This window comes from Triturus cristatus, chromosome 6, assembly GCF_964204655.1.
Source record: "Triturus cristatus chromosome 6, aTriCri1.1, whole genome shotgun sequence".
Taxonomy (NCBI): Eukaryota; Metazoa; Chordata; class Amphibia; order Caudata; family Salamandridae; genus Triturus; species Triturus cristatus.
The window spans coordinates 1,737,969,352-1,737,992,722 of record NC_140589.1 but is presented as its reverse complement, the minus strand read 5'-3'; the positions used below and the strand labels follow the sequence as shown (position 1 = coordinate 1,737,992,722).

The 23,371-nt window shown below is 44.8% G+C and overlaps 1 protein-coding gene across 6 annotated transcripts in view; it reads left to right on the top strand.

The window, feature by feature from the left end:
* The window catches only part of SUSD4 (sushi domain containing 4), a 419,536-nt gene that overhangs the window by 259,173 nt on the left and 136,992 nt on the right, over positions 1-23,371 (top strand). For 4 of the 6 annotated variants that reach the window (XM_085612987.1, XM_085612985.1, XM_085612983.1 and 1 more), the window contains 2 exons: positions 9,979-10,182; positions 13,390-13,569. In XM_085612987.1, coding sequence (XP_085469113.1) covers positions 9,979-10,182; positions 13,390-13,569 — 384 coding nt within the window. The remainder of the gene's footprint in view (positions 1-9,978; positions 10,183-13,389; positions 13,570-23,371) is intronic. The other 2 variants (XM_085612986.1, XM_085612984.1) reach the window with 2 other exon arrangements.

The window sequence follows — 23,371 nt, the reverse complement described above, 5'->3', positions numbered from 1 at the left end:
ATCTCTTTGCAGCTGTTTCATAACCTGATGTGCCATCACAACCTGCAGTTCCTCAGTTATGCAGATCCTCCCTGAAGGCTCTCATCATTGATGGCCAACAGATAGCTGGCTATTAATGGAGCAAAAACAGCAAGACTACTTGTAGCCCCTCCTAATATGTTTCCTTGCGGGAGAGAGGCTTCCATACACCACTTGTATTGATGAAACATGATGCTAATGCCCCGATTTCACTTTTCAATAACCAAGTCAATTTGACGCAGCAGGTTTTTCTCCAGAGGATTGTGTCACAATAGCTAGGAGAATTATTAGGTTATTGAGATGCTTTGACTCTTTGAAACCTGGAACCACTAAATTGGGAGACTCCTCGGGTACTCTCTCCAGACACTGCAACCTTGGAGCTATTCTAGATGCAAAACTGTTGTTTATCCCAAAGGACAACAAAGTCACTAACAATAATTTCCACCATCTGGGCATCTCTTAAAGAATCCTACCTCTACCGGTCCTTCCAGCACTTACTTTCCTGCATGGACTACTTCAGCGGTATGTACTGGGGCCTGTTCACCGAGATGATGGCCTAGGTCTAACATATTCAGTCATGTGGCCAACTCATTAGGACCAAAACACACAGATCCTAAATCGTACTCTTGATGCCCCTCCGCTGGCAGTTCAAGATGCCATATATATCCCTTGCACAAGGTCATGCACAATGGAGCATGTCACTGTGCAGCTAATTGGATGTTATGTTATGTAATGTTATGTTGATTGATATAGTGCTCTAATCTCCGATGAAGGTATTTAGGCGCATCAACAGGTATGTAGGCAAGAGGTCCCCGCAGAGTTATTCACATAGATGGGGCTCTACAAGCTGTCCAGACCAAAAGTCAAGAAACCAGACTCTTTTCATTAATGAGATTTTGATGTATTGGAACAAAACTCTAGATGACCAAGGGTAACTCCTTCACAATGAAGATGATACTGGAAAATTAGGCAAAGACCTGAAATCCCCCCTTCTCTCATAGGTCTGTGGCTGCAGGCCTGCTACATTGCTTGACAAGACTAATATCTCTTGCCTTAGCACAGTACTGTAGTTTGTGGGGATCACCATCTTCCTTTCAGCTTTCTTGCCTCGCGTAGAAGCAATAGAAAGCAGTGATGTGATCGTGTGAGCACCATAGAAATAAAATAAAGCAAATGCCATCCCACCTTTAGAAAAGGATTTGGATCAGATGGGTTTCTGTTTTGAGCACTGAATTGTGAGAGAGAAGAAATTTGCAGAAATTAGAGGTCTAGGTCCCTGGCGAAGGGAGGTTTCTTAAAAACACTTGTTATTGCTCGTTCCCATATCTCTGCCGTTTGTCGTATGAGATATGGGGTTCCTGCAGGGACATGCGTAGTTCTATCAAGGAAAGTGTGCCATGTGTGTCCCTCAGCAATCGCTGCTCACCATTATCCTCTTCCGCTACCCATTGCGCCATATATTGCAACTTGGAGGTGTAGTAGTACAGTTCTAGTTCTGGTAGACCCAGCCCACCCTGTCATGGGTCCTGCTTAAGCTGTGGCAAGACAACCGTACTCCTCTTCCCCGCCCAGACCAATAGTCTCAACAGACTATCCAGTTTGCGAAATAGGCTGCAGGGGGGAGTATACGTTCTGGACTATATACAGGCACCTCAGCAGGAACAGCATCTTAGCCACTGCTACTCTTCCCATAGTGGAGAGTGGCAGTGTGTGTCAGAATTGGATGGACCTAGTCCGGCTCAACAGCAATGGGTTGGTCCCATTGCGAACAGATATAATCTTAACCCCTAATAAGACCCTAGGCAGTGAAAGTTGTGTTTAGAGTTCCTGCTAGGAAAGGACAATTTTAGGCTGCAAAAATAAATGAATGTCCCTACTGACCGATTTTAGCTATAGCCATATTTTGGTCTTTTCATTGCTTTGTTTCTGTTTTAACAGTTTCTTATCTTTCCTGTGCCCACGTTTATATACATCTGGCAAATGTAGCTCCTAGATACACTCAGATCTTTAGAAACCACTTCATTTCTTACCCGGCCTTCAGCTTAACCCACCAATCCACCTACCTCGAGACACACAACACCTGCATTTTTCACTAAAAAGAAATACAGCTAATAACCCTACTTGCCACATTATTTCCTAGTGTATGCTATTAATATGTTAGCCTCATTGCTGAAATGTCAAGGCACAATTTCAATAAAAAAGAAACAGTGACTCTAAACTAGATGTCTGTGACTCCCTTCTTATTTTTCTTTCCTGTCTAAGAGTGAGTTCCACCTTTGGAGGGCATTAATCAGTGTAGTCGTCAGAATCCGAATGTATGACTTTACAACGCATTCCGTTGTAACGCATGCCTTTACCACGCATGCGTTACAACACGAAGCCTTCACCACGCATATTCTTTACCACGAAAATGCCTTTAACACGCATACTTTTACAACGATTTTCGTTGTTAAATAATGCATGTTAATAGCATTTTCTCGTTAAAGGATATCGCACTACAAATCTACCCTTTCAATTTACCCCTGCCCGACAGCACCCCCTCATTCCCCCTTACCTCTCCTCTCCTCGATCTTCCTTGGTGATGTTCCACCTCGTTAATAGGAAGCGGAAGTGTCCTTCCGTTTCCTCGAACGACGTGGATTGCCTCCACATCTCTCTTTAAATGATGGAATCAGGTGCGTTTTTTTTATATTTTATTTTGGGGGGTGCCCCCCAAGACCTCTTTTTTTAATCCCACGCTTTTGGGGGGGGGATGAGACCCCTCCAACCCCCCCTTTTTTTCCTTTTAACTTTAGCACACATTCCTTTACTACGAATTTCATAGTAAAGGTATGCGTGATAAAGTCTTTTCGTTGTAACCACGCATGCGTTGTAATGCATGCGTGTTATGGTTATGCGTGGAAACAGCCGCGTTGTAGTGGCCGTTTCCTTGAGAATCCATTGGCATCGAGCTCTCGAGGAAACTCAGCTTCATTACTGGATGTTGATGGTGTAATAGCCCTAAGGACGTTTGCCTCCAACTGGAATGCCCTTGGTGACTGAGCGTAGTCCATGTGGTGGGATTCGCCTTGTAGGGCTCACACACATTAGATAAAACTGCAACAGCTCTTCTGTGAAATACCAGAATTTCAAGTAAGTCTTGATATTTATGTGTGGAAACGAGCTGGAAGGCAACTGAACGATGTGCATATATGGAGGGCTGTGAGACCATTCGAAATGATGTACAGGAAGCAGCATTTTCCTAAATTGTATATGGATCAACATATTAATACATGTTTAGAGATTGGAAGACGAAATGATTCGTCATGCTACATGGTTTGGAACTTACTCACTACAGCAGGGCTTTTTAACCCTGTGACTTCTGTGGACTCCTACATAATCATTACTGGAGCCCAGAGACCCCCGCCACCCACTGAGTACTTACTGGAAGCCGCTGAAACCGGCCTAAGCATGTGCGATGCGTTGAACCGCAAAACAATACATAGAGAATACTGAAACAAGCATTTGAGTAAATATACACGATAAAATATTTTATTTCATTCACCAATATTTTAAAAAATCTAACTTTCAATGGGAAGGTGTGAGCTTTTCTAATTTCTATTGATGCCTCTCATCATCCGTACTATGTACTGCCTCTATGAGTCATTCCGAGGCTACTTCCTTAACTTTTAGAATCCAATTTCAAATTCCTTCACACACAAAGAATGTTTTAACGAATATGACACGTTATTTCGCATGCCATTACTACGCGGTCATTACTTAGCAGTAACCGTTACTACGCAAGCTTTTAGTTCGCATACCATTACATTGAAAGTGTTAATGTATCTGAAGTAAAAACTTGCCTAGTAATAAAAATGGTATGCGGAATAACGTATCATATTAAAAAAAGACATTTAACCTCTTTTTTACACTACACCACCCTACACTACTGAAACACCACTACCCTACCTTAAACCCTAAATCACTACCCCCTGCACGAACATACGCATTCCCCCACTCCGGTCCTTACACTCATTCACTACCCATCACTACCCCCCGACACTACACTAACTAACACCACAACAAAACCCTAAACCCTAAAACACTACCCCCAGCACGACCCTGCCCTGTACCCCAGTTCTGTCCCTACTCCCAAACACTACCCTGCAGGACCCCCGACACTACCCTAAATGTTAATGTTAGTGGTACTTGTAGAGCGCAACTGCTACCCGAAGGTGTCCTGCCGCTATGTGAAGGCCTGCTGTGAGCTAAAGGAGGAGTGAGAGTATTAGAAAAGCCAAGTTTTTAATGCTTTCCTGAAAGCCATAAGATTGGACATTTTTCTCATGGATAATGGGAGAGAATTCCAGGATTTAGCCGCCTTAACAACAAAGCTTCTGCCGCCCCAGTTAGCTTTTTTTACCCTGGGTACCCTTACTAGTTTTGCGTCCGAAGATCGTAGTGCTCTGTTTGGTGTGTACCAGCAGAGACGTTGTTTTAGGAATTCAGGTCCGGTTCCGTGTAGAGCCTTGAAAAGCAGACAGAGAGACTTAAATAGAGTCCGTTTCCTGACTGGCAACAAGTGGAGCTTTTTTATTTTAGCTGAGATAGACTTGTATTTTGGTGTACCAGTAATCAGCCTGGCCGCTGCGTTCTGCAAAATCTGTAGTTTGTTCACTGATCCATTGTGGATCGTGAAATAAAGGCTGTTGCAATAGTCCAATCTGGACATTATAAGTGCAGTGACCACTGTTTGTTGTGCGTCTTTTGGAAGAAGTGGCATAATTTTTTTTACAAGATTTCAGGATATAAGATGTGGATGATATGATTGTGTTAACCTGATCCCTGAAACTTAATTTGTCGTCTATCCAGACTCCAAGATATTTCGCCTTCCTAATGGGAGTCGGTAGGGGACTTATGTCTTCAGGCCAGCATTTAGGAGTCCAGAAGGTAGGGTCGCTGCCAAACAACACTACCTCTGTTTTCCCAGAGTTAAGTTTCAGGCAGTTTTGGGCCATCCAACTCCCTACGGCTTGCATGCAGTCCCGCAACCTTGACGTTGTTTCCTGGATAACGCCTGGTAGTAAGGTCACCACAAGTTGGGTATCATCTGCATAGGAAGTTAGGGTGAACCCGAAGGACTCAATTAGGGGTGCTAATGAAGATACGTAAACATTAAAACGTGTTGGGCTCAGAGATGAACCTTGCCGCACCCCACAGGGCAAGGAGAAGGTTTTGGCTTCAAATTCCCCGTAAGCCATTGTTTGCATTCTGTCAGCTAGAAACGATTTAATGAGCTTCCAGGCTTTGCCCCTGACATCTAGCTCATCCAATCGGTCCATCAGCAAGATATGATGGACCGTGTCGAATGCTGCGGACAGGTCCAACATGATAAATATGGCCTTCCCCTCTTGGTCCAGGATGGTCCTGATCTCTTCTGTGGATTTCAAGAGCGCCGTTTCTGTACTGTGGCCCGCTCTAAACCCATACTGAGTTGGGTCAAGGGCCTGGGAATCCTGTAGAAATTTATTGAGTTGGGCATTCATATTTTTTTCAATTATTTTAACCGGGAGTGGGAGTCTTGATATTGGTCTAAAATTATTAGTATCATTAGCGTCCAAGTTGGGTTTCTTCAGAAGGGGCAGGATTGATGCAGGTTTCCAGTCTTTGGGAAAGTATCCCTCTAGGTATATTGTGTTAATAATAGGGGTCAGTGTCCGAGAAACAGTCACTGCTGCCTTTTTTACTACAGTACATGGACAGGGATCATAAGGAGAGGCGGACTTCACTTTCTTCAGTAAATTAAAGGTGTCCGATTCTGTTAAGGGGGCAAAGTTATTTAGCTGTGGTCCATCAGGAGGTGATTTCATCTGGTCTTTGGCCAAATCAGGATACATTTTAGGCGAGGAGACTGAGAAGGTTGAAAAAATACAATTAACTTTATCAAAAAAGAACTTGGCAATTTTATGACACAGCTCTTGGGTTGCTGAGATATTTTGTACACGGGGGTGTGCTAGGGAGTTTACTATTTTGAAAAGTTCCTTAGACGAGTTTTTGGCCGAGTTGTTTTTTTTTAAATATAGCTTTGTTTTGCGATTTTCAGCAGCTGTTTGTAGTGTGCCAATCCAGCTTTGTATACCCTTTTGTCCTCCACCTTGTATCCCTTCCTCCTGTTTCTTTCCTGGAGTTTGCAGGCCAACTTTTGGTCCCGCAATTCTTTGGAATACCAGGGGGAGGTCGGTTGTTGTCTAGTATGGCTACGGCGTTTTAACGGTGCAAGTTCATTCACTGCCGCTTCCAACCATCTAGTATATGATCTGGTTGCCTCATCCAGATTGCTAGGTGTTGGGGTATTAGTAGAGGTTAGTAATGTGTTCAGTTCCTCTGCTTCTATTTTAGTCCAAGCTCTTTTATCTGAATAATTTGTTAATGCTTTTTGAGCCGTGCGGTCTGGTAGAGTGAGTTCAAATATGACTGCTGAGTGGTCGGACCAGACTAAAGGGAGGATGCTTTTGAAGGAAAGCTGTTTATTGTTAGAAAACAAGCCATCTATCGTGTGACCGGCATGATGGGTTGCACCGATTACCTTTTGCTCTAGGTTTCCACCCTTCATCAAATCAAGCAGACTAAAAGTATCCAGATCCGAGGGCAGTTCAAGATGGTAGTTAAAATCACCATGGATGGTATAGGAGTTTGTGCTTATGCCCCTTTCTAGTATGCTGCTTGCATTTATTAGAAATCGTCCTCTTGGGCTAGGTGGTCTATAAATAAGGGCGCCTCTGAAAGTGTAGTGGTGAGAGAGTTTGAGACAGAATTTGAACGCTTCACATTCCTCAATATTTAATGGAATAAAGGACGCTGTAATGGATTTGTGATAAATGACCACTAGCCCTCCCCCTTTCTTTTTTTGTCTATTTAGTGTGTGACAGAGATAATCTGGGGTTGTGGCTTTTACTAAGTCTGGTCTGGATGCCTGATCCGTCCAAGATTCGGTGATGAACGCTACATGAAGTTTTTCATCTTCGATGAGAGCAGCGATTTCAAGGCTATGTTTTACCAAGGACCTTGCTTTAAAGAGTGTACATTTCAGGACAACGAGGGTGTCCATTTTAATTGGTGGCAGTATGGAACTTGGGAATGCTATTGCCAAAGACAGAAACTGTGGTGTTATAGTGTTACACCCAGTACAGGTCATTTGAGCCTGAGGTTGTATAGCATCTGGGTGCACCTCACAGCAGTTTACAGTGGAAAAAGTTGCATTGAGCTTTCTCAATTCGTTGTGGGAGTACTGTATGTGTTTAACCATGCCTGAGGTAATTTTTGCAGGGGGGCAGGCGCTGAGAGCGAACTGGCGCAGACGGGCTTGCTTTTGGCACGTCAGTGGCGCACCCGCCAGCGTCTGTTTTTAAGTGATGTCTGGGACGTGAGAGCTAGTCCGCTGACCTTGCTACCCCCAAAATGGCTTCCCCAGCGTCGGAAGTCCCGCGAGCAGCCTGCGGTGACTTCTAACCTGGGAACAGAGTTAGTGCAAAGTGCGCAAATTATAAAACAAGTTAAAATGTGTTTTTTAAAATTTCAGCAGCAGCTAAGAAGTGTGCAATTTCAGCAGCAAGTAAATGTACAAAGGTAGCACTTACGCATGATTGCAGTGTAGGACTGCAACAGTACCCTACACAGTACCCTACACTACCCTAAACCCTAAAACACTACCCCAGCACGGCCCTACCCCTACTCCCAGTCCGTCCCCTTCACTTAACACTACCCTGCACGACCCCCTGACACTACCCTAAATCCTAAAACACTACCCTACACTACACAAACACTACTACACTACCCTTAATCCTAAAACACTACCCCCAGCACGGCCATGCCCATTCCCCCAGTCCACCCCCTACACTGAAACACTACCCTGCACAACCCCCCGACACTACCCTAAACCCTAAAACACTACAACACTACTCTAAACCCTGAAACACTACCCTAAACACGACCTTGTCCCTACTCCCAGTCCTGCCCCTACACGCAAACACTTCCCTACACGACCCCCTGTCACTACCCTAACCCCTAAAACACTACCCTACACTACACAAACACTACTACACTACCCTAAACCCTAAAACAAAACCCCAAGCAGGACCCTGCCCCCAATCTGCTCCCTACACTTAAACACTACCCTGTATGACCCCCGACACTACCCTACACTACACAAATACCACAACACTACTATAATCCCTAAAATACTAACGCCTGCACGACCCTCCCCCATCCTCCACTCCTGTACCTACTCACAAACACTACCCTACACGACCTACAACACTACCCATAAACTAAAAACACTACTCCTCAAACACAAACCCTACAAAATTAAACAGTCCCTCTTACCTCTCTCTCCTCGGTGGGTGCCCGGAGCCCCTCCGCCGATGCTGTTGTCACCTGTTCTTCTTCCACCACGCCGTCTTTCTGGCCTCCTCCTCACTGCAATTCGTCATTGCTGCCTCCTCGACTCCCGTCATCCATACATACATTACTACGCATGCGTTGTAACAGCGCATGCGAAGTAATAACATGCGTAGTAAAGGCTACGCGTTATTACAGCGCATGCGTTGTAACGCATGTGCAGTAAAGATACACGGTGTAATGACCGTGTACAAAAGGATGCTTACCTGTTTTAACATTTTAAATTTAAATTTGTTTATTTATATACATTTTATTAATCTCTTAATTTTATTTCATTTTCTAAGCAGTCTCGGACCACCTGTGTAGGCTTTGCGCACCCCCAGGGGTCTCTGGACAGGGGTTAAGAACCACTGCACTAGACCAGACTGCATCCCTTGGCACATGGGTCCTGCTGAAAGTAAACATGGGGCCCTCTGAAACACTGAAACACTATCTAATAATTTTGTCAGCATTACATCCATCTTCTTTTTGTGTTGAATTTTCGCCGGGAGTGGGAAGGGTATGCCCAGACGTGGGTCCCGTGCTCGCTAAGCCACTGGTTTCAAGCTAGCCTGGCTGATGAGGGGTGATACTCCGAAACAGGTCCCAGAATGCTTGTTCTCTGGTCCAAGGAGGACCTGGCCCGTCAGTGAGAGCTGGACTGTTCAGATGGGGAGCAGGGTCAAGACTGATTTGCATATGACTAAGTCTTAACTGGAATGGTGTGGCGAGAAAAATAATGATGTATTAAACTCAGATCTGTGACTGGGGGTGAGTGTTTGACAATGTTCGGCATTCCGTCCATCATTTTTTTGTGTTTGTATAATCATTTCTTCAAGACAAAAGAGAAAGCCACCAAAAACAGATTGTGGAGTAACTGAGGGGTGACACCCGAGTGCTATATAGATCACACAATCCACAATAAAAGCTATCCCTTTGCTTTTTTAAAGCCTACGCCTCCTGTAAGAATCAACTATAACATTTCCCCGGGTCTGGACTCACTTCTTTGCCTATCCTTTCTACTCTATTTATTTTTGTATGTTATGTATTTGGATTTCAGGTGTCACGATTCGATAAGTTAATCTTTAGTAGTTGTAGAATGTTCTATTTGTACGTCTATGCCTGTGCTCATGGATAGATAGTCAATTCTGTTCTTCATATTTTTCTTTTCTAAACATAACAAAGTCAGCCCCTTAAGAGTCTTACTATACGGAGTGCAATATTTTTAATAGTCCATGTTGAATGTTAGTATTTGAGTAATAATTTGAATAGTACTTTTGCATTAACCCATGGCTATGTTCGGAGTTAGCAGCACTTTCACAACGTATCTGAAATTATGATAAATTGTTCTGCGTTCATGTGTTTTTAGGTTATTCTCTTTGATACAACGTTATTGGATACTTTTCTTTATCCTATAGAGTGAGGATATGCATGAAAATAAATTTGAATTGCTATGCAACACTTTTCCCAAATGAACAACAAGTAGTGTGTTATCACCAGAGTAATTTAATTAACACCACTCTCTTAAAACCTCTGCATTTTCAGATTCAGATGCCTGCACCAATCCCAGTGTTCCAGACTATGGCTACTGGACGCCCAATGTAGGAGTTTTCTTTGAAAACGCTGTAGCACGATTCCACTGTCTGGAAGGATACACGCTTAGTGGGCCACCTAAGAAACAGTGCTTGCGACAATACAATGGGTCTCTCAGCTGGAAACCAATTGACAAAACCGAGTGCCTACCTGAAGGTAAGTCAATAAAACTTGGTGGTAAAGTATAGAATAATTGATTAAATTGCCTATTGTTAATTGTTCGTTCTGAAAGAGCACAATAGGTTTATGTGAGTTTGTGTTTTCAGTTTTGGTAATTAGCGTACACTCCTCAAAAACACACCATCCTTGATTGTCGAACTCCCTGGACGTCTGAGGAGCTAGCCTTGTTTGCTTTTCCAGGGACACTTGTTCTTCTTCTCTGCTGTGCTCGTGACCAAGGAGCACAAGTATGCAGAAAACCCCTCTGCATGCACAATTCTTGGCTCCAGCCATTATTTGAGCCATCGTCTCTGTTTACTAGCACACACACCGCGTATTCTCACCAGTGATGCAAGTTTTGCTTCCAGGTTGATCCAGGGTAAATCAGCAGTTTGGGCTGCAGTATTTGTTGAATCTAAGAGCATGATTTTGTTCTAAGAGAGTCCAAGGCTGAAGTGACCTAATAACCACCATATAGTTAACAGCACAGTGACAAGTACTAACCGTAAGCTAGAAATAGCAATTAAGTCCCTGTATCTCTGGCCTTGACTGATTCGCGATCACAGATTCTAGATTCAAGGTGGGGAGACCATTGTCATATACTCAACATTCATCGTGTGGTGGTGAATCGGACAAATGAGATTTAGTTATACAAATCATCAAGCTATCTATCTGGCTGACTTCACAGATGAGCAGTGCTAATATCGAATTATCGAATATACATATACTCCTCTTAATGAAAAAGTTATCTTAAGCTTTTCCAACTGGGATGTATTAGTACCTACCCATGTCTGGTCCCATATGGGCTGTACCCTGGATTTCCCAAAATACAAAAGATCGAGATGCATCAGGTCCTGTTTTTTCAACATCTGTGTCTCCATCATTGTGGTCACATCATCAGAGTCCATGGGGCACTGCAAAGGCTGACCATTGAGTATAATGTACAATTCCAGTCCATCCAGCTTCATACACCGAGTTGTCTACAAAGCCAACCACACCTAGCTCAAGAACCTTTTCCACAAGCAGACTGAACAATAGCGTTTAAGAGACGGCTTAGTGTCCTGTGCTGTATCACAAAAAATATTATTGTGAATTTTTCTGAAAACCTTGGGTGGATTTACAACTATCTGAAAAGTATTGGTCCTCATAATTACCTCTGTTTTATGCTAAATTTGGTGTTATTCTGACTAGTGATATTTGTGTTGTCAGTTAGTAAGATATCACAAAAAGAGTTTGAATGAGGGGTGCACGAAGTAGCGTATGTTTTTTTTCTTGACGTACCACCCATATTTCTTGTAAAAACACAGTATTTATGTATTACAAGAGGTCTCCACTGTTAAGTTATATGCTCAAGTACAAGACACTAATTTTTTTTTTAAACAAATTTTATTGAGTTATCAAAAACATAGGCACAATAACGTACCCGAATAGGGCTGCAAATGGACAGATTGAAATCAAAATTAGTACTTAGCAGGATATTACATTTCCATAGTACATCAGCAATCATCAGTAAACAAAAGGAGAAAAGGAACCCTCTCCTGACATGGGGAAATGTGATCTGAATGGGGGATAATCCCCGGTACCCCATCTTCCGTCTTGTAATATGAGTCAGTGAGATCTATTAGTTGGTATCTCTCCGGCCACCATCTATAACTTGCAACTCTAACAACCACCCTCCCCTCCCAATCTCAACTATCCCCTCCTCCCTCCCCTGCCCCCCCGGCATGTCGCTGAGTTAAGAAAAGGTTCGCTACTGGATCCGTGGGCAGGACAGTGATGTTCCGTGGCCCATGCATTCCAACCCGCAAGTGTCAGTGTTGGGCACAAGTGTTCACCCAGGATCACCCCGCCGTATCAGCGCTCTGCTCTCTAATCAATCAGTACCTCCCAACCTCAGTTATGTGCTGCTGGCTCCCCCCGGTCAGGAGTGCCCTCAATATCGCCAGGTGGGTGTTTTACCAGCTCCACCAGTGCAACCCACGCACGCGCCATCTCCAGAGATTTGTCGCTCCCAGTTCGGGTAGCCATGCGCAATCTACAGTTCCCCTCCGCTTCTGCCCATTTCACTAACTCCCTAGTCCATCGTGCTTAGTTGGGGCAAGTCCTTGCCTTCCAGTGGCTGGTGATCTCCCTCTGGGCCAAGACCAGCCCCAGGTCTATAAACTTGCTAGTGACTTTGGTCTTGTATGTGGAAACCAATGCAACAGACAACAGCTCGGTGTCAGCGCTACCCGTCTTTCTGTTGCTGCCGCCAACTCAGACGTCACTCCCCTCCAGTACTCTCCCAGAAGTGGACAGTCCCAAAACATGTGTAGAAACCCCGCCCCCTCCAGGTTACACCGTGGACACGCTGTTGAAACCCTGAAGTATTCATTCACCTTACCGGGGGTAAGGTATGCCCTATGCAGCACGTAGAAGTGGATTAGCTGGAAGTGGGCATTCCTGGAACACTTCCAGGCCCGTTCTTCCAATTCCCCCCATGGCTTCTCCCCAATGGGTTCACCCAAATCCTCTTCCCATTTGAGATGTAGGGCCGACAAGGGCTTTCGGAAGCTGTGGGTAATCCTCCTGTAGAGACACGTGAACGCCTTAAACGTTCCCACCGCCATTACTACATATTGGCAGGCCAGCGAGGTCTGAGGTTCCACCATCCCCTCCCGCCAGTGTTTCCTGATGGCTGCTGTCAGTGCGGCATGAAGCAGGAAGTCCCCGCGTGGTAGGTCATGGCGCTCCACCAGGTCATTAAAAGGTAGGAGGTTGCCATCTTCAAAGAGATCCCCTATTGTAAGGACCCCCGCCTCCTCCCAGTCCCGTAACAAGTACAAGACACTCATGAGCCTCTTAAAATGATGTGAGGCTAGAGAAAGGAATAGCACACATACAGTTTCAGAGTTCTTGCTAGACCTTTCTGTTCCAAATAAACTTTTGCAAGAGAAAATTAAGCAATCAACGTAAGTATAAAAAAAAACAGGGAACCAGACTTATTTCACGTAGCTCAATAATCAGAATATACTAATGCTGTTATACCTCAGTTAAGTCTGAGCTAAGTTAACCAGGTATGCAGCCCAGTCCATCCTTGTTACACAGCTACCTAAAGGAAGTTTTTTGTTTTAAATTTTAACCTTTTCATCCAAAAGGTTTTTGCAAATACGTATTTAATGTAACTTTTCTTCAAAGCAAACAATTTATGACTTCTTGAAAAAGTTCTAGATTGCCGTGTTCCACATGTGGAAGATGCTGATGTACACAACAAGACATACAGTCCTGGAGACAAGTTAATAATCCGCTGTCATGAAGGATTCCACACGCGCTACCCTGACTTGGACAGCATGGTGTCAGTTTGTCAAGATGATGGATCATGGGATAATGTACCTGTTTGTCAAGGTGTAGTATTTCTGAACATCTTACTGTGCTGCCAGTAATGCTTATAACAAGGACACGGGCCAATAACTTGCTAGATTTGCACTCCTATGTCAGAGCTCACTATCCTGAAGACATAGGATGTGACCTCACCTAGTGAGAAAGTCAACCGCCTGTTTTGTTTTTGGCACGATTTTTTCAGATATTTTGCCTCCAAAAGAATATTTCTGAACCTCCTGTAACATAGTCAAGATGTCTTTGGTAACCTCCATTTAGCCCTGTTGTGAGTCACGTTGTCACTGATAGATCCTGTCTCCGCCTTTTAATGTGTGTCAGAAAATCAGTAATCCTCCAATGTTGTACTGCAGACCTTTCAACTACTATGTCGTTCCAAGCGGTAAATTCATTGAATTGTATCTGTTCTACAAAGGTTTCCCTGTTTTAGCTAGATGATTTCCTTTCTACGTTTTGAAACTTGGTTCTTAAAAGTGTTTTTAGACTCTATGTGGTGGGAGAACCCTGTAAACCAACATAGTTCCAGCACATATTAATTTCCTTCTTTCCCAATTCCTTGCGTTGTACCTTAATTGTTGTTCATCTGTAAATTCTGCCCATACCCGATTACAGAAGTGCTGTTCTACTGTCATACCGGATCTGTGTTTTCTTCCTTATTTATTCTGTGGCCCCCAGTCACTCTGCAGCCCCCATTCTTGTTGTTTTTGCAGCGGCTTTTCTGCACACAACTACTCGCTCTACTCTACTGGTTTGCACTATTTCACTCTCTTACACACTAGGCTTTCACTATTGTGGCTGGGTAACTCCTACACTCTTTTTTTCACTAACCAGAAAGTCTAGATTTCAAGGGACTAAGGAAGTTTGCTGGAAGTGTTTTTTTATTTTTAAAGCACCAATAAGCTAATGGCTTTCCAGCACAAATATAGTAGCAAAATAAATTACTTTTATACACTGTTTTTTAAGAGCAAAACTATCTCAAAAATGGGTATTTTAGTGAAACAACCATGTCACTCCCATGTATTTTATGAGGAAGTAGAATATATCGTCAAGAATATGGTTTCAGAAATTGGAGGTGTTGACATTTGAGTATCATTCAAACATTGTCCGTGTATTCAGGTTTCTAGGTAGCCAATTATGATTATCTTCTCAGTTTGATTAATTTAAGATTCAGCAAATATACAATGTTACATTTCTCTTACACATGATCCCTCACACATGACAGGAATTGCATGTGACAGGGCCGGATTCTTGCCTACCTGGTTATCTCCAAGAATCCTCTCAGGTCGCCAGGATCTTTTTATCTGCTAAATAGTGTAGAGGGGAGGAAATCCAATTATCAAAACATAATCACCAAAGTTAGACTTCATTTGGGAAAGGACCACTGACTGCGAATCTAAAATTTATAAGATTTTATTACAAGCAAAAATAGCTGAACATACAGACACCTCAATACAAGGTGTAAAAGGTAAATGGGCACTAATACAAAAGCAAGTCTACGGAGAATTCTCATCCGACTCAAGACAAAGAGAATCACCGATTCCAAAATCATCAAGAAAGCAATGGTTAAGCCAATATCCAAATTAGGAATCATTAGTCTAAAAAGGAAAGTGTTAGTCTATCCCTACACTCCCTCTAAGGTGACATCCCTACTTAGCATTCCCCATTCCAGGCAAGAGAATAAAGGAGTCAGAAGTGAAGACTTCCTAAGAAGTACATTCACTGAGTTAGAGCTCGATCTAAGATGCTCTTTCTAGCTTCCCGTCTAAACCTCAAGTGCTCAACCCATGGGGCACTGTCCCTAATACAAAACCCCAAAATCGTAGAACACGCCTCTGGGCACACCTCTTCACCAGGTCTTCTCCCGGTAGTTTTCCTACCACTTTGTCTGGTGTCCGACGACGGTTAGCTTGACCTTGGGTCCCAGGCACCTTCTCCGCTGAAAGTATCATCCTCACATTCCAGTGCACTCCCCTGTTGGCTTCTCGCAGCATCCTAACTCCTAAAACAAAGACCTAGTCTCACTAACAAGCTAAATGTCCTTGCACCTGCAACAGAAACATGGGAACGAAAAACATTTCACGTCTCCAAGATTTTACATCTCCTTGCAACCCAAAGCCTTTACCAAGGGAAATCATTTTCGGCCTACAACATTTAGCTAACATAAGAAAATGAACAGGCCTTTCTCTCTACGTATATGCGATCAGGCCTTTACACTATTAAATACTCTATTAAATCACACTCTAAGCATTGATTAATTATTCTCATATACGTGAGTAAGCAACTTGCATGGGTAATTCTAACGTGGCACACGTTAACCTAATACATTACATGGAACGAAAACTAATCATTGTGCGTTTACTAAATACATTCACGATAGCTTGCAACTTTACTCTTCATGGAAAGCATTATTACATTTCTAATCACCTCTATGTAAAACGATTTCAGCAATACATTTCTATGGCACTACTTAACACACATCGATTAATTTGCGGGTGCTGACTAACGGTGAATATGATGCACCCCTACAGATTTCAGAATCACATGATGCTCTATCAGTTCCTCCCTTTGATGACAAATGTCATCACACAATCACTTCCCTTGGAGAAAGAACCGACCTAAACAGTGCCCGTTGCCATCCTCCCCTGTCGGAACCTCTCCATTCTCTTAGGATTCTGATATTGACAGTCTAGCCATTCGCCTTTCACTCGCTCTGAGAGCTCTTTCAATTCTGTTTCCTCTGTACCACTTATAGGCTCTGATGAGACCCCACAAACAGATCACACAAACCACAACAACAATGAGAGGCTTCAGCACGAATCCAAGGAACCCCTTTCCCAGATTCGCAAACCAACTTCCCACACGACCAAATCCTTTACCAATCTTTTCCCACACGCCCTCTTCAGTCAAATCCCCAATCTCTTGATGAATCGTAGTGATGTTATCTATATATTTCTCCAGATCCTTGCTATTGTCTGGAATATACGTACAGCATTCCTGAACTTTCAACAATTTACAGACTCCACCCTCTTTTGCCAATAATACGTCTAAAGCAAGACGATTCTGCAAAACCATCGTCCTTATCGACAACATATCTCCATCCACCAACAGCAAAGACCACGCAGTATTCATTGACAACTCATCAACCACAGTCGCCAACCTTCTAATCTTCACATCATTCAAAATCACACCCAAACTTGGTATCATCGCTCCAAAGATATCACCAATCACTGCTCCTGCACTTGCAGCTCTTCGCACCCTAGAATGATGTCCAGTCTCCAAAAGATTCAAATCTTCTGCATGATAGATTTTTGGAAAAATAATAGCCAAGTAACATGTACCATACCAATTCGCAGGCAACCTCACATAGGCATTCCTTCCGCACACATAATACACAGTTGGAATCACTTGCACCGGACCTTGCAAAAAGTTCTTAGCAGTGTCCTCCATGGTAAAGATATGGTCACACGTACTTTGTCCTACTGAGACCTTTTCATAATAGGTCTGAGGACGTCTCACACACAACTTCCCCTTTTGCGCCTGATCTAACGCTATGGGTCCATAACTCATCTTCGATCTGTGCAATCTCTCCTCATCTGTCCAATCCACCGGACTCTCCCCTGTATTTCGTGTCTGGGTTAGTTTTCTATATCTGTCTTCTACTTGACCTATGAACTTCTTCTCTGTATCTGACAATGAACATGTCAAATTATGTCGGTGAGCATAAGCCGTATCCAGTTCCAAAGACGGTATGAAATACTTCCGAAGTCTGTCTTCTGACTTGTAATAATCGTATTTATTCAAATGCTGATAAGCTGGAACTTCAGGAAGTACTGCATCGTAATTGGAAAAGAAATACTCAAATTGTCGTCTCTCATAAAAGATACTAAGCAACAAACTACAAGAAATTCCATATGTTAGTGGAAGGTGATGGTATCTAATACCCTCATCTACAGAAGAAGGTAGCTGCATGCACACATAACAGTCTTTCGCATCCATTGCATCCACATACTCATATAACAGCTTCGCATAAGCATTAAGCTTAAAGTCACTTCTAGACAGATCTATGTGAATCTACGACTCTCTTCAAGTAACAAAGCTCTTTGAGCTCCTATAGTAACCTCTTTCTGGCTAGAGGTGGTAGGTGTAGGTGTCTCCTGTACCTCCCCCTCCTGCTCATGTGAAACGATATATGAGGCTACAACTATCGCAACTATAGCGACTATCACTACCCCTAAGAGTGTACCTATCACTAATTTAGCTCTACGGTGAGTATTTCCAGCATCTGCCATGCTTGCAACGTTCTCGAAGTTCTTGGCTCAACAGCAGCAAGTAAGAGTCTCTCTCTCTTCCGGGTACTGCTTGTCAACCAGTTCAAACAACCCCATAAAGCTGGAAAACCCCTTGCAATTTCAGTTCCCTATTTACACAGTCCACAAAAAGACTTCCCTAGCCCTCTTTCATCGTTTCAACGGCAAATCCCTAACTTTATTGTTCTTCCACTCGGGCCTAGGTTATCTTCTTCCTTGGACTTTTATGTACAACAAAGGTTTTACCTTCAGTCCAGAGCAAGATCAGCTCCCAAAATCTCTGACACCTTGCAGAATTTCAAGACGAAGTACCACTAACTCCTGATGCGGTGGTACAATACCAAAAGTTGGAAAAACCAGCGTCTCCAGGATTAATTCACGAACCTTACTCAGAAGTGGTGGATTCGGAATATTGAGAGTCAGTATTCCTTCGATTTCCACCCCTGGAACCAGTAACAACACGTCTATTTTCAAGTTCGGAGAATTGCTGATGAGTGTCAAAGACCTCAGCATCCCCGTGCTCGGTATGCCTGGCATCAGTCACAACGTATGTCCACTCTGGTGAGGCGTACCTTTGACACGGCACTCTTGCTCTCCTTGACCTTCTCAGACTGATTTGAGCTTGCTCTTCGTCACTTTGCTCAGATTCAGACGTCTCAGAAACTGGGGCAAGATCTCTTTGCGGTGCCAATCTCAAGTTCAGCCGCGTCTGATTCACAGGCCAAACTCTCTCTGCTTCTGTGGCACTTCTGCTCTCCCTTCGAATACCCTGTGCACTACTTCCTCCTTCAGCAGAATTTGACTCTACTCCACCCACAGCAACACTTTCTCCGTCTGAGTCAAATTCGGGGCTTCGACTGGTACAATCCCTTTCAGCTCGATCTAGTGCACAACCAACTGCATCAGCAACTCTCACAGCTTGGCTTGCCCTCTCAGATGGCCCTGCCACCTCAGCTGGATTTTCAGTTATGAGAGGGGCTGTATCTTCCAAGGGTGCTGGAACTCTGCGGGTATGGGAGGCATGCACCCAGTTCGGCAGTCCCCCACACTTCACTGCCGTGTGACCAGTATTACCTGGTACGGACCACGCCAACGAACATCCAGGCAACTCTTCCTCATGTGTTTACGCACAAGCACCCAATCTCCCGGGCACAAGTCGTGGCACAGGTCACCTACGGCTGGAACTGTTGCTGCTTGCACCTGCTGGGACACAGAACGGACTGTGTCAGCCAGTCCCTTACAGTAGTCGAGAATCAAGTCATCAGTGATGTTAATCAAAGCAGTAGAGGTATCGCTGGTACTCGCATTGCCCTCCCCATTAGTATCTCATGAGGTGACAACCCAGTCCTCCTATCAGGAACACTACGGAGGCTCATGAGAACTAAGGGCAGTGCGTCAGGCCACTTCAGGGATGTCGAAGAACACACTTTTGCCATCCCATTAATGTGTTCCACAATCCCAGAAGGCTCTGGTCGATAACTGCAATGTAATCTCTGATCAACATTCAAGGCAGCACAGAGCAATTTCATGATTTCACTATGGAAATGTGTCCCTCTATCTGACTTCAAAGAGGTTGGAAAACCGAACCTCGGGATGAGCTCTCTCAGCAACAGCTTAGCTACAGTGAGTGTGTCACATCTACGTGTTGGGTAAGCCTCCACCCATCTTCAAAAGACGCATACCACCACTAAGATGTACCTCAAGCCAGTGCACTTCGGCATCTCAATAAAGTCCAACTGCATCCTATTGAAAGGCCCTCCTGACCTTCCAATGTGGCTCAACGTCACAGCAGTTCTCTTTCCCGCATTCATCTGCTGACAGGTAACACATCTCTGACACACAGCTTCAGCTACTGCACGAAACTTCAGATTGTACCATGTCTGTCTGAACACACACACCATCGTATCTCTACCAAGATGTACTACACCATGAATCAGTCTCGCCATTGGGCTCAACAGACATTCTGGTAGCACAGCTCATCCATCCCTCGAAACCCACACATCCACATCTCCCTTCTCACATCCTGCTCGTATCCAGCTATCTCGCTCCTGATCAGTCACCTCATCCTGCAGTCGCTTTAGTTCCTCCCATGTATCAGCCATGGCTAACATCATGCTGAGATCGGTTCTTTCTTGGCTTTCTCCAGTATACCCTCCCGTAAATATGCATCCTTGTTCTGCACAAAACCGGGCACCTTCATCAGCATAGGAATTTCCCATCGACACAAAGTCGCTTCCTTTGGAATGAGCTGAACATTTGACAACAGCAATCTCTTTCGGACACTGCAGTGCTTCCAACAACTGTCTCACATATTCCCCATTTCTAATGGGCGAACCAGAAGAAGTCATAAACCCTCTCTGTGAACATAACTGTCCGAAGTCGTGAACGACACCAAACCCGTACTGACTATCGGTATAAATCGTTATCCGAATCTGATCAGCCGCCAGGCAGGCACGGGTTAAGGCGATGATTTCAGCTACCTGTGCGGAGTGTACTCCCTCTAAACAAGCAGCTACAACCACCCCTGTGATGGTACACACAGCACATGCTGCCCTCAATCGACCAGCACTGTCTCTTAGACATGAACCGTCCACAAAGAAAATTTCATCCGGGTCAAGGAGCGGTTCATCAACAATGTCTGGTCTCGGTTTGGTGCACAGTTCAGTCACATCGAGATAGTCGTGATCCTCACAATCTTCGTCAACTACATTTGGAATAGGCATCAATGTCGCAGGATTTAAAACAGAACACCTCTTCAAAGTCACATTTTCTGCAGCAAGTATGACTTGCTCATAACGTGTCAACCTGTTGTTCGTGAGGTGCTGTGTTTTAGACCTTGTCATCAACAGTTCAACAGAATGTGGCACATAAACTGTAAGTGGATGTCCCATTACAATACTCTCACATCTTTCAATGCTGACACCTGTTGCAGCAACGGACTTAAGATATCCGGGCAACGCAGAAGCTACTGGATCTAAAGTAGCTGAAAAGTAGGCAACTGGTCTACGGACACCTCCATGACTCAGTCAAAACTGCCAATACGCAAACTTCCCTCTCGCAACAGAACAATGCGAATGCCTTGTTGTAATCAGGCATCCCCAAAGCTGAAGCGTAACACAAGGCTTCTGTCAGCCTCAAAAATTACCTCAAGCGTTACAACAAACAAATGATGGACGGAATGCTGACAATGCAGACATTCTCCCCCAGTCAAGAGATCTGGGTCCTAGGATGCTTGATTCCGGTCCAGGAAAGACATGGCTTGGCAGTTCGGGCTGGACTGTTCCCATGAGGCACAGGGTCAAGACTGATTTGCATATGGCCATGTCTAAACTGGGGTGGTGTAGTGGGCAAAAGAACGATGGATTTAACCCAGATCTCTTGACTGGGGGAGAATGTCTGCATTGTCAGCATTCCGTCCATCATTTGTTTGTTGTAACGCTTTTCGCCCTAAGTGGGATGGGTATTCCCAGACGTGGGACCCGTGCTCACTACGCCACTGGAGTCAAGCTATCCTGGCTGATGACGGCTGATAGCCAGAAACCGGTCCTAGGATGCTTGATTCCGGTCCAGGGAAGACATGGCTTGGCAGTTCGGGCTGGACTGTTCCCATGAGGCACAGGGTCAAGACTGATTTGCATATGGCCATGTCTAAACTGGGGTGGTGTAGTGGGATAAAGAACGATGGATTTAACCCAGATCTCTTGACTGGGGGAGAATGTCTGCATTGTCAGCATTCCGTCCATCATTTGTTTGTTGTAACGCTTTTCGCCCTAAGTGGGATGGGTATTCCCAGACGTGGGACCCGTGCTCACTACGCCACTGGAGTCAAGCTATCCTGGCTGATGACGGCTGATAGCCAGAAACCGGTCCTAGGATGCTTGATTCCGGTCCAGGGAAGACATGGCTTGGCAGTTCGGGCTGGACTGTTCCCATGAGGCACAGGGTCAAGACTGATTTGCATATGGCCATGTCTAAACTGGGGTGGTGTAGTGGGATAAAGAACGATGGATTTAACCCAGATCTCTTGACTGGGGGAGAATGTCTGCATTGTCAGCATTCCGTCCATCATTTGTTTGTTGTAACGCTTTTCGCCCTAAGTGGGATGGGTATTCCCAGACGTGGGACCCGTGCTCACTACGCCACTGGAGTCAAGCTATCCTGGCTGATGACGGCTGATAGCCAGAAACCGGTCCTAGGATGCTTGATTCCGGTCCAGGGAAGACATGGCTTGGCAGTTCGGGCTGGACTGTTCCCATGAGGCACAGGGTCAAGACTGATTTGCATATGGCCATGTCTAAACTGGGGTGGTGTAGTGGGCAAAAGAACGATGGATTTAACCCAGATCTCTTGACTGGGGGAGAATGTCTGCATTGTCAGCATTCCGTCCATCATTTGTTTGTTGTAACGCTTTTCGCCCTAAGTGGGATGGGTATTCCCAGACGTGGGACCCGTGCTCACTACGCCACTGGAGTCAAGCTATCCTGGCTGATGACGGCTGATAGCCAGAAACCGGTCCTAGGATGCTTGATTCCGGTCCAGGGAAGACATGGCTTGGCAGTTCGGGCTGGACTGTTCCCATGAGGCACAGGGTCAAGACTGATTTGCATATGGCCATGTCTAAACTGGGGTGGTGTAGTGGGATAAAGAACGATGGATTTAACCCAGATCTCTTGACTGGGGGAGAATGTCTGCATTGTCAGCATTCCGTCCATCATTTGTTTGTTGTAACGCTTTTCGCCCTAAGTGGGATGGGTATTACCAGACGTGGGACCCGTGCTCACTACGCCACTGGAGTCAAGCTATCCTGGCTGATGACGGCTGATAGCCAGAAACCGGTCCTAGGATGCTTGATTCTGGTCCAGGGAAGACATGGCTTGGCAGTTCGGGCTGGACTGTTCCCATGAGGCACAGGGTCAAGACTGATTTGCATATGGCCATGTCTAAACTGGGGTGGTGTAGTGGGCAAAAGAACGATGGATTTAACCCAGATCTCTTGACTGGGGGAGAATGTCTGCATTGTCAGCATTCCGTCCATCATTTGTTTGTTGTAACGCTTTTCGCCCTAAGTGGGATGGGTATTCCCAGACGTGGGACCCGTGCTCACTACGCCACTGGAGTCAAGCTATCCTGGCTGATGACGGCTGATAGCCAGAAACCGGTCCTAGGATGCTTGATTCCGGTCCAGGGAAGACATGGCTTGGCAGTTCGGGCTGGACTGTTCCCATGAGGCACAGGGTCAAGACTGATTTGCATATGGCCATGTCTAAACTGGGGTGGTGTAGTGGGATAAAGAACGATGGATTTAACCCAGATCTCTTGACTGGGGGAGAATGTCTGCATTGTCAGCATTCCGTCCATCATTTGTTTGTTGTAACGCTTTTCGCCCTAAGTGGGATGGGTATTCCCAGACGTGGGACCCGTGCTCACTACGCCACTGGAGTCAAGCTATCCTGGCTGATGACGGCTGATAGCCAGAAACCGGTCCTAGGATGCTTGATTCCGGT